Genomic DNA, 12091 nt, shown 5'->3' with positions numbered 1-12091 from the left:
ATCCCTGCGAACAATTAAAGGTACAGGAGGACGAAAGCGTCCTTCCAACTCTCAAACTTACCACCAAATTAACCAATTCCAGTACAAACGAGCTACAACGCTGCAACATCACACAACACATGCTTAAGTTTTAACGTGAACCCGGTCGGGTGACGCCTCGGACGCTTGAAACGGGAGCCGCGGGTGCAGCAGAAAACATAATTTATGCCTTGTACATGCTACCGAATTAATTTAGTCAAATTAATTGGCGTACCGTCTGAGGCTTTATCTTGCCGTTCGCTTAAGCCGCCACGTTCATCTTGTGGAAGCAGTACGCATGTGTGTACGATTGCGTGTGTGTGCGTGAAGGTAAGGTGGACAACACTATGCCACGCACTACGCAGCTTCAGTCAGTCAGTCAAGGTGTACGGAGGCAGCCCGTAGGCACAAATAGCAAGCGAACATCTCCAAGACGTTTTGACACTTGTTGACACCAACGAGGGGGATTGGACCGAGAATGGATGATTCATTCAGGGCAGGCGCGCGCAAAACTCGCGATTCAAAACTAGCTCAGGAGGATCTATTTTTCATTAATCTTATTTCACGTAGCGGATATTGCAGGCACCAGCGGAGTGGGTAACGCTTTTCGCTTACGCATTTGACAGCAGGGCGGTAAATCATAGCCGTCTTTGGGGTGATGCATGGTCCGGTTTCGATGAGTGAAATGAAGTTGTTTCTAATCAAGAAGTTCTGTGGAGGTGCAATTAGCCTGGAGCTTGATATACCGTCCAACATTGCTTAACGCCCATAACAGTGCATTGAGTGTCAAAACGTGCATCAACGTAGCCGTGTAGATTATCCTCAAACTGCGAGTTAAATGACGAGAAAGATTGAAGACACGAATACATTTCTTCTAGATAACGTTAAAGAGTTTAGCATAGTGCCAGATTACCATTAGGGTTTACAATAGTTGTATCGTTTGAACATTTAGAAAGACATTCGGTTTAAAAATTGCATTACATAAAAAATCATCTTCGTACCCAAAATTTACCATAATTCAGATTCTAATTAGATATTCAATAGTAAGAGTAAGTGTCAAGCTTTTTACTCTCTAAACCAAAAACAATAAGAATGAACGAATGATTCTCGGAAATGATTTGAATGAATCTCGGTTGGTAAACTTCATGAATCTCCAAGATTCAAGAATCTCGAAAGATTCATGAATCTCGAAGGATTCGTGGTACTTAAAAGATTCACATACCTCAAAAGATTCACAGAGCTGAAGCTTCTTCTTATTCTTAATCTTAGCATAACAACCTACGTGGTCATCTCAGGCTATACAGGCATTCAAGACTTCATGGTAACAGGCAGCCGGATAGTAGATTTTGCTACGGGGAGACGGTTCATGCGAGACTTAAACAGACGACGACATGTCTAATGGTTCATGAATTCCTGGAAATTTATGAATCTTCATGAATTAATTAATCTTTATAATCTGTTGAATCCTGATCATGTGAATCATATGAATCATATCATCATATGAATGAATCTCAACGAAATATGTATGAAACCCAACAACAGTTTGGATTCAAATCTGTACAAAGAGTTAGCTAATGATACTTCTTGAATTTACTTTGATTCTCCATGCCAGTTAGCAACTCACTCTCGCCCAGGAGTACAAAAGAGAGAACTGGTATTTGACCTGGCGAATCAGAGAGAGAGTGAGAGAGAGAGAAAGAGAGAGAGAGAGAGTTGAATTCCTCAAGAGTGAGTTAAAATATTCAAATCCTTATTTGATCTAACTAAACTCATAGTTAAGCAACTCACTGAACAGACTATCTTAAACCAGTTTGCTTTTTATAATAACTTCTAATTAATGCAACTGTGAAAAAAAACCCAAAAGTAAAAAAAACTAGTTGTAGTACGATTCGCATTTATCGTAACACCTTATCAATCCATCCAACAAGCGTTCATCGCGGAAAACATCCCAAGGTCTCACATCGATCGATCACACATCAATTCTAGTCCATCATGTGCCTTGCGTACCGAATCCTAGAAATAGACCGGTCGGAATTCTTTCTCGCCGAAATCGAATTAAAACTCTTACACAGTGGGATAAGGAAACAAAAAACAACCCTCTCTTTCCCTTCTTTGCCTTGCGTATCCCATATTCCTATGATCGTCTTGTATTCCTTTATCCCCCGAGAGTGCTTTCTTCGGCGTTGCAATTCCAAATGCACTTTTTGCGCATCTTCTTCTTGGACGTTCCACACAGCACAACTTCCGTTTAGGCTTGCTCCCCTCGGTTTTCGTCACTGCCATGCGATGGCATTGCAAAAATAGACCTGATCGTCGCACGATCGTCACTTACGACGCGGCCCCAAGTGCACTGGGACCCGGCCTGAGAGCGTGATTTACGTACGTACCGCCGAACCGATGACGAACGGGTACGCGAATGGCAGACGATCGTTTTATGCCCTTTTTAAGTCTGGTGACGGTTCGTGATTCTGCAAGATACATTACCTGCTTCCATCATCAGATCAATCTGCAACATGAATAAATATTAAAGTTCCCTCCCTGCTCGCGAAGAAACTCCGTCTCCAATGTCCAATGGAACCGTGGCCCCGTTTTTTCGACGCACACACTACAAAAATGTGTCAAACACGGGCTAGTTCCTGCCCGCTCGCTCACCGATTCGGATGCAAATGCACACGATTGCAACTAAAAATAAACGATTAATTTTACTCCCATCACACACGCACGCGACAAAGATGCATGATTCCGAGCAAAGGAGAGACGCCACGATCGCAGACCGACATGATACTGGTTCTAGGTCTTGGGCGGTGCAGCACGTGCACGACCGTGCAAGCGGCAGATTAATTAGAAATTACCGTACATCCGTCCCGTATTCCGATCCCTCCCCCTCCCCTGGAACCGAACGGCAAAGCAGTTCCCCAAAAATAAACCTGTTAAATTATGCTGCCGGTTCTTCTTTTTTTTGCGTGCCTCTCTGCTTGTGTGTTTGTGCATCCTCCCCTTTTCCGAACGGAAACTGTGCTCTTGCGTTTCGTCTTTGTGCTTTGTGCAGTCGCTTCTTCCAAGCCTTCCTAAAATAAAAAAAGAGAACCAAAACGGCGAGCAGGTTTGCCCCTTTGCGCGTGTAGCTGACTTTTTTGTCCGTGCCAATGAACTTCAAATGCTGCGGTCGGCTGTGTAACTGCGGTGCGGTGCATCGGATACATCAGCGATGCAGGGAAAGATTGCAGCGTTTGGTTTGGGAGCATCCGAAGCATGTGGGGGGGTTTTGGCTGATCAGTCTATATTTAGCAGCAGTGCACTTGCCGGCCATATGCCAAGACAGGAGACAATATGCGAATGGAGCGAATGTGCGGTATTGTTTGTTAAAAAAACGTCAAATTTGAAACGGAAGCGTATTCAATCGTCGCTGAATATTTGCTGATCGGTATCTCTTTATTACTTTGGGTTCCTTTCTTTTTTGTCTTTTGAATTAAGATTGTCTTAAGTAGAATATTTAATATTACTGAATTTGTAACGTCTATCAACCTGAGAAAATTGTCATGCAATGCTGGTTGCAATGTGTTACCTGTTGCAGGAACACATAGCAAACCTTACAAAACGAGTGTAAGTAAAGTATAAAAAATGAAACGTTTAAGGGCTAATAACATTGGGTAACACACTACTAAGAAATTATAGAATAAAGGAAAATATGCAAAAAAAACTAAACTTCAAAATATAAAAATAAAGTAATAAGAGACATGACATATGACAATGAAAAATGACAGTCAGTATTATAATACAGGGGCCCTTCACGATTCTAGACAGTTTTTTTTTTTTGATGGAGTTTGACCGAAAAATTGTCCCAAAGGAAGGTGTCAGTCGAAGAGCTCGTATGTCGAATATCTGTCAATAACCTGAGGTGGAAGAGTTGAAATCTATTATTTCATTTCATTTCATTTCATTTATTTCATACAATATCCGCCATCAAGGCTAAATATAATAGACTTAAAACTAATTTAATACTAACAAATAAACAAAATAATTCATGAAAAACTAAGCCTAACTAACCTAGTCTTGACCTAGCAAAAAAGAAAAGAAAAAAAACAAGAGTAGAGCGTAGAGACTATCATAAACTCATAAAACAAAAAAAAAAAAAGAGAGTAATAGAAAACTAAGGAGAATAATTAAAGGGAATTAGAAGAAAAAATACGGTTACGGAAAGAGTTAAGAGAGGAGTCGAAATCAAAGAGATAGTAAAAGTGGTTAAACAACCTGAAACAGGACAGAAGAGGGTCATTGAAAGTATAAAGAGTATGACGTGTTTCAATTGACAGAGGATCACGTGGACGAAGAGAACGAGAGGGAACATACAGCGAGATGGACGAGAGTAAATCAGGAGCATCAGTAGCAGAAAGTAATATGCCACCAATAAAACAAGCCTGAAACACTTGGCGGCGGAAGCTTAAGGAGTGAAGATTGAATAATTGAGCCCAATTATATCGTGTTTTAATGAAAACAATGTTCGATCACACGATTTAAATATTTCAGTTTGGGTAGTTGAGGAAGCTTCATAAATGTGTATGTTAACAATGATCAATAAACAAAAAATCCATCAATTTCTCCTTCATAACAACCTACAACTGTGCAAATCAAAATCGTCATAACTACAAAACGTCGTAAATCGAAAGGATCGTATCTCGAGGTCTCTCTTCAGTTCACATATTAAAAAAAAACATCGTTAAAATATAAAAGTAATAAAATAGAGGAACAGCATATTAAAAATAAACTATTAATTAGAATCACACATATAACTAATCAATTATTATTATATTTTAATTACATACAACAGTAAGGCCGTTCAGTAGCTTGTTCTCATTGATGCAATAAGAAAGCATCTTTCAAATAATAAATAAAGACTTTTACAAGCACCCAGGATGCACTCGATCGCAATCAGATGTATCGTTCCCAACTGGATACTAACATAAATTATTTGTCAACGAAAGATACTATCCGGATGTGTTGTGTGTGCTTGGACCAGCACGGTGCGTGCTAGTTAGTTTGCCGACGTCAAATAATGCCAACTCTTCTTTCCCGCTACGCCTTTGTCTTTGGGTGCGAAGCATATTGAAAACGAAGATGACTACGCCTTTGCCGGAGTACATTTGCCGATCAAAACATTCCCGCCAGACACTAAATCTGCCCGGCATTCGATACGATCTGGCGCAACACGGCAAAGGCCGGCGAAGGCCGGGATGCAGTCGAACGTTTCGCTGCAACAGCTGAGAGTGTAATTTTTGTTAATAAATTTTTATCATACCGATTAACGAACGCTGCCAAACGGAATGGAAATGGAAAAGGATGGAATTTGGCCCCGGTAATGGTGTGGCAGTCGGCCGGCCAAAGTGCTGTTTTGGTGCCAGTTTTATTTACCTACCCCTTGGTCAGTCCCCGGCAAGTGTCAAAACTGAGGATGGAATTTACCGAATCGAGCAAAAACGGCAAAAGGTTCTCTAGCCGGCGGGCCCCTACTGACGATTGATGGGTTTTGTGGCAAGGAATCGCATAACAACGCCGAACGCTGCTGAACCTGATCGCCACAATGGTATTAATGGTTCTTTTCGGTTGTGTTTTTGGGATGATTAAATTTTACTGTTATACTTATCTGCCGTTTCCAAATGCGTCCTGTGGCCCTGTCACTGGGTTCGAATCGAATATGGTCGTGGTCGAGGGGTATGATTTCGGAGCCACCGAAAAGGATGTATTCATGCGGGCACTGTAAGTATTGCTTCCCGTTTTCATAATGATCAAGTGTGGCGATCGTACTGCACCGAGTAATGAAACCGGATGGGTAAATTTATTTGACAGTTACGCAAACGTCAAAATGTCGAAAGTTCTACGATTTACTATTTCTGTATTACTACGTGTGTTATACACTTTGGACATTAAACACGGCCATATTGTAAGCCTTATCTCAATAATTCAATTTTAATGTTTATATATTTATTTAAAATCATATAAGCAATATCTAGAACCAATTCATTAAATCAAGTACCTGACCACACCACCATAAACCCATCCGCTTTTAACGATCTCCGCTGAAACGATAACCACGGGAGCCACCATTTTCAATGATCATCCTGCTACTAAATAACGACCATTTAAGAGGTAAATAAAATATTAAATTAAACGCACCCATGAAATGGACCGCTGCGTCGGGCCCTCCCGCTGTGCAGAGGAAACCGGTAAGTGCCACATAAGAGCGTACACCACAACATAAGGAATGATTCCACATAAAACAAAAACAAAAAGCGGAGACCGGTGTGTTGTCTTCCCTGCAGCTGAATCTCCGTTTGATGGTAATCTGTTTTCACTGATTCATTTCGATTAAAATTAACAAATCGCTAACTCACGCTGTGCTTTCGATGGGGTGTTCGAGCTTCCAGAAAGTCATTAACGGCGTTGAAGGGTTGGAACGGTCCACGGCCTTGGGACGAAGGATGAACGAGGGAGCAATGCGAGATCGGGACATACATCTTGCAATTGCGGGGAAAGGCCCCGCTGGTCGGGGGGATTGAGTGTGAACAGCAGTGCGACAAAGATGCCCGTGCTGCTGGGTGTGTGTTTAAGGTGACATGATTCCCATCCACTCCTTTCGGGACCCGCGTGAGATGGCAAACGAGCCTGTGCTCCTTGGGTTGTAATTAAAATTTTCCCTCCAGAAAAATGTCATTCCTTTTGGGGGTTCTTATTTTCCGCAATTCCTGCCTTCGGGGTCCGACATGGGAGAGAACGCTTTTTGGAAAGATACAGCTACTCCAATTGCATGGATCCTGTAATCTGTGCTCAGCCCTGTTTCTCACCAAAATTTGATCATACACAATTTCGTTAATTGCAAGAATTAATCATTTCCAATTGAAATTTAACACCCCTCGTTTGAGAGTTTCTTTTATTTAGCAGGATCGTCGCAGCAAATGAATTGAAATCTTCAACTCCAATAATGCAAATATCTGGTATACTGTACTCAACATTTAAGTCCTCACCAAATGGCACCTTCTGTACGAGCCTTCTGGTTCAAACTGCACTTCACAAGGTCTCGCTTAAAAAGTAAGAACGGCTCAGCTACAAGATTACATGCCCTGTCGTACCTTGTCGAACAATTTAATTAGCACCCCGATCGGTACCGACGCACAACTAATGTTCGCCTGACACGATGTCGTCGCTCGTTTTACAATGCATTAGTTTCCCATTAAACTGCGCACCCTCGGCGAGGTGTTGATCTAATATAGAAAGCTCTTCCGGTGAGTACCACCGGTAGCTTGAAGACGCCACCAGACTCTCAAGAGCCGGTTCCTAAGGCATTGCTACCGCCTTCCAAAGGAATGCCTGGTGCAAGCACACGCTCATCAATAGTGATCCTCGGCCACTCATTATCGGGAGGTACTTTCTTTCGCGAGATCCAGTTGCGAGGAGAAGATGATGGTCATCGAAAAAAAATAAAAAGGAAAGTTAAGCTGGATGATAAGAGAAGCCGGTCTTCCAGCCCGTCCAACGATGACAACATAATTGCCGACCGTGAAGCCAGCTTTAAACGGTAATTCATAGAAATTAAGTTGTGGCGATTAAAATGTATTACGTTAGCTCATGATCATCCATCATCGGGGCGCGTGCGTATATGTCAATCGTGATTCATGCATATAAAATAAGAGCATTGCATTGCGTTGAGTTTAGGAAGGAACGAACATGCTTCATTGGTCTTTTTATTCATACGGATAGCTAGGGGTTAGGGCATTAAAAAAAAATATGGCTCTCATTCGCATTAGTGATAGCAGCTCCGCCTGGCACTTCGATCCCGGCTGCGTGACTGGGCCCGCCGCTCGTTGTGCACCTGCTTCCATCGCTGCCGAAAGTCCTCGATGCTTAGCTTGCGCTCCGAGATCTTCATCGGTGTGCGGAACTTGCGCAGGTTGGGCGTTTTGTGGATCTGGTTTTCCTTCTCGTGCTTGGGCGTGCGCATTAGTGCCGGCAGCTCGGGCGCTTTCATGACCGGCACGACCGTTGCAACCGGCGGCCGACACTTCGCCACCGTCGGCGATGAGCTGGGACTGTGGTGATCCTTTCGTCCCACACGGCACGAAGTCCTCAAATCGTACACCCGGCTGAACGAATGATCCGCCACCCCGCTCGTAGGCGTTAGGACCGGCGATGACACTGGAGCTCCGCACAGCGTTCGCCGCCGCGTGGACATCGTTCTCCGGGGCGAGTGTTCGACCACATCGGCCGTATCCTTTGCCCGACACGGTACCGGCGGTGGTGGTGAGGCAGCTCGCACCGACACCTTGGTCGGCGAGATGAGGGATGTGAAGCAGAACTTGTACTGCTCGAACGCTTCCCGATCTTCGCACTCCAGCTTGTGCAGGGTCATCTCTCGCTCCGGCACCTGGTGGTCCGGGTTGAAGGGGCACGGCACGATCTTGAGCACACCGTACGCCCGCCGGCAGCGGCTAACGTGCCGGGCCATCGTGTGGGCAAGCAGCTTGTGCGCGGCATCGTACGGACACTCCAGCAAATCGATCACACCTTCGAAGTCGTCCATTTTCTACTGGTTGAAGTCTAGCTACGGAATGAGTAGTACGAGGAATAGCAACGGTGCTTTTATATATGCAAACTCCGGGTCAATTCTGCGCCGAGGTAGGCAAGTGAGGTGAGTGCTTCGAGCTGTTGCACACCAATGCGAGCTCTAACGGTGGGAAATTCCCTCCATTAGGTGTAGGCAGGTGTCTGGAGCGCTAGACAATGTGTCTCGTAGCCTGGCAGGTAGCAGACAGGATTGGAAATTGTGGAGGTGGAGTTTCTGGAACGAAGCGCTGGCCCAACACTGGCACCAAACAAAGACATTTGTCTACCGGATCTAGACATGCTCGATCATGTCGGAGTCATCCCAGCCCATTCTCAATTATGTCTGATCTCTTGCTGGAGACCGTATCAATGATATGTCTAATGGATGCTGTTAAGATCTTAGACAGACCAAAATATTGAACTCAATTAACAATTAGCGTGTGATGTTACTTCGGGTATACCCTAAGGGTACTCCTAAGGTGTTGCAGAGGTACTGGAAGATATTAAAGCTTATTTAAGAGAAGTTATTCAAACACAAATTCTCTCTTTCTCTTTTCACCCATTGACTCTTTTAGGAGTAACTCTTTATTCTTCCAAGCCTATTGCTATACATTACCTTTACTATAACACTGCTACTTTTTGAGTTCTTTAGAGAAGGCTGCAGCATATAAATCGCATTCATGTTTTACCTACAAAAAATCGCCCTGCCATGTATTTACCTGTTAATGTTGTGATCATGCGTATACTGTTTTGTCCATGGGTTTAGGGTAATATGATGCACTCTACCTGTACGCTGAAGATAATACATTCCGTGTTGCTGCACTCGTTTCCAAAGTTAAACTCTTTTCAAATATCTCTACCTTGACTGATATCTCTACTTTCGACTGAGGCTCGACGCTACACACTATCTCGGCAATGTACCGTGAGGCTTCTATTACACAAAAAGCAAAATGGAATTACTGTAGGAACTTTTGGACGAAATCTGACAAACAACATGCAGAACGTTAAAATAACAGCAAGGCTTCCAACTTTTTAATATCAAAATTCAGATTTCAATACGCAGGATGATATCGCGATTGCCAGCAAGGCACACATGGCACAAAAAAACAAACCCCACGTCCCCTAGCTACTACTCTACAGCGTATCCTGTTGCAGCGTGATTCAATGTTTTGTTGGATCCCAACAAGCAAATGGAAATTTTGTTGTGCACAAAATTCCACTTCGCGATGGCACGATATGAGCAAAATATTATTTTTCAATTTACACCCCTTTCCCTTCCCAACCAGAGGTTCTCCCACCGTGCAAGGACCAACAGATCGGCGTGCTGCACCGAATGCACAGGTATGGGCTAGGGAGACTGCTAGGAAGTTCAATTATTATCTGCAGTCGTTTGTTGTTTTCAAACGAATCACAATTCGATTGCAGATGCGCATATTGATGATGCGTGTTGTTGTGGAGTTGTTTTGATTGACTGTTGATCGAATTTTGGGTTGGTTGGTGGAACAAAACAAAAAAAAAACAAAAAAAAAACTTGTGTATGAATGTAAACATATTTCCGTTGTGGGGTTTCTGTCCATTTCCACTCTAAAGGGATATTTTAGCAATACCATTGTTACGAGAAGTAAAAAAGAGGTATTTTGTTTTCTTTGTTAAAAAACCTGTTTAATTTTAAACATTTTTAATTTTTAATTTATAATTTAGCACTAAAGTAAACTAAAGCAATAGCAAAACAATAATTGCCTCCTGCAACATCGTCAAATAATACCCGTCACGAGTCGGGCGCGTTAATTGTTGCGTTTAAAATCTGTTCCGCATTAAAAACAAAGGCCCCAAAAAAGACACAAAGCGAAAAAACAGCACACTACCAACCCCCAAAAACCAACCAGTACCTGTGCCGAAAGATCGTTGAAAGAAAAATGAGGAAAATAAACTTACCAATCGGCCCCCAAAGGCTGGAAGCTGGGTGTAACAGGACACCGGTAAATTGTGTGCACTGTGTGCGTTTTTTCGTTCCCCCCTTCCCACAGCGTAAGATAGCAAACCAACAAAAGGAACCTCCAAATAACCCTCCCTCTCTGCGCCCATAGCCGGCAACAATTGAGATGAATGACAAGCCGGGAAAGGAGGAATTGGAAAGAAAGGGAGCGGGTGCTCCTAAAAAAATTACTGCAGATTTAACAAATTAAAGTCCTATAAATTCCCATACTAATTAACCCGCGCACCGCAATCAGCCGGAATCGATTGGAGCCAGAGCCGGACGGTACAGCGGGGAGCGAAAAAGCAACAACAATGACACACACACAGAAGCAGGCAACGGGGAAGAAACGGGCAGGAACGCCAGGCCAAAGCCAACGAGACCCCGGTAGTCGGTTTTGTGGTTCATATGCGAAAGATCTCGCTCGCTCGAATTACTTAAGATGTTGAGCTTCCCTCCCCCCCCGCCATACCAGAGTGTGGGGTGTAGGGTTGTGGAGGGAGGGACGGGTGGTGGCAAGGAACGCCCCAAAACACGGCCAAAGGGATGAAAGAGTAATGTGCCCTGCCCTGGCAAAAACGGGCCGGTTTTACGCCGGTCGCTACATTTCTCCGCTCGCATACAATTATTGTGTGCGTGGCTGGTTCTGCTGCTGGATTCCTTTGGCAACCAGCAACTGCAAACGAGGAATGAGGCAGGGCAGGTCCCAAAATTCTCCAGCCGGGCACTGCCGTTCCGGCGGGGAGGAAGCTGAATTCGGAACGGTGGGACAAGGGCATACCGCTGGTCAAACTTTGTTAGATCAATTCGTACAAATCGCACACAGCTTTGTATTGTTTAATGCCATGCTGGACATTAGAAGTGTTGGTACGATATAAAAAAGAGAAAAATAAACAAAAAAGGATATTGATGGGAACAAGCTGTCCTGAAAAAATGGAAAAGGCACGACGGAACAATACATTTAATAAATTATGTATGTGATTAATCATTGATGAAACTCTATAAAACTTTCAATCATAAAGGGACTGTCAATATGTAAAGAAGAGCAGACGATCGAAAACGTTAAGCTAAGATGCACGGGGATGCACGTTAAGCTAAGAGCAGGATGGATATAAGCAGCTACTATGGATCAGACAAGGTAGAAAGCAAAGAAAACAATTGAGTTCAGAGAAATCATCAAATATGTTCATTAATATTCTGTACGATACGAGATGTTAATTTCAAAGCTACCTGAATTGGATATAATGTAAACATAATCGTTTTTATTATGTAAAATAAACATAATGTTTATATATTGTTGGAACAGTTGTTATCTGTTACTTTCCTAGCCTATCTCCCATTAAACTTGGCGCTAGAGAGGGCCATCCGCAACTCGAGGGTGGAGTCTGCGGGAACCATCTTCTATAAGTCAACCCAGAACCTGGCATACATCATTGATCTGCGGCTCTCCTATGTAGCAGAAGCCTGCCAAGGGATCGAACAGGCAGCAGAGAACCTTGGGTT

General features: G+C 43.4%; 1 protein-coding gene across 1 annotated transcript; it reads right to left on the bottom strand.

Annotated features, from left to right (window-relative positions):
• Positions 1-7352: 7352 nt before the first annotated feature.
• Positions 7353-8596, bottom strand: LOC3291363 (uncharacterized). Its single transcript, XM_559962.2, has one exon. The coding sequence runs from the start codon at positions 8588-8590 to the stop codon at positions 7814-7816; it is 777 nt and encodes a 258-aa protein (XP_559962.2). The 5' UTR covers positions 8591-8596; the 3' UTR covers positions 7353-7813.
• Positions 8597-12091: the final 3495 nt, after the last annotated feature.

Source organism: Anopheles gambiae, chromosome 3 (assembly GCF_943734735.2).
Source record: "Anopheles gambiae chromosome 3, idAnoGambNW_F1_1, whole genome shotgun sequence".
NCBI lineage: Eukaryota > Metazoa > Arthropoda > Insecta > Diptera > Culicidae > Anopheles > Anopheles gambiae.
The sequence above is the reverse complement of the archived record's forward strand: the minus strand, read 5'-3'. Positions and strand labels throughout refer to the sequence as shown.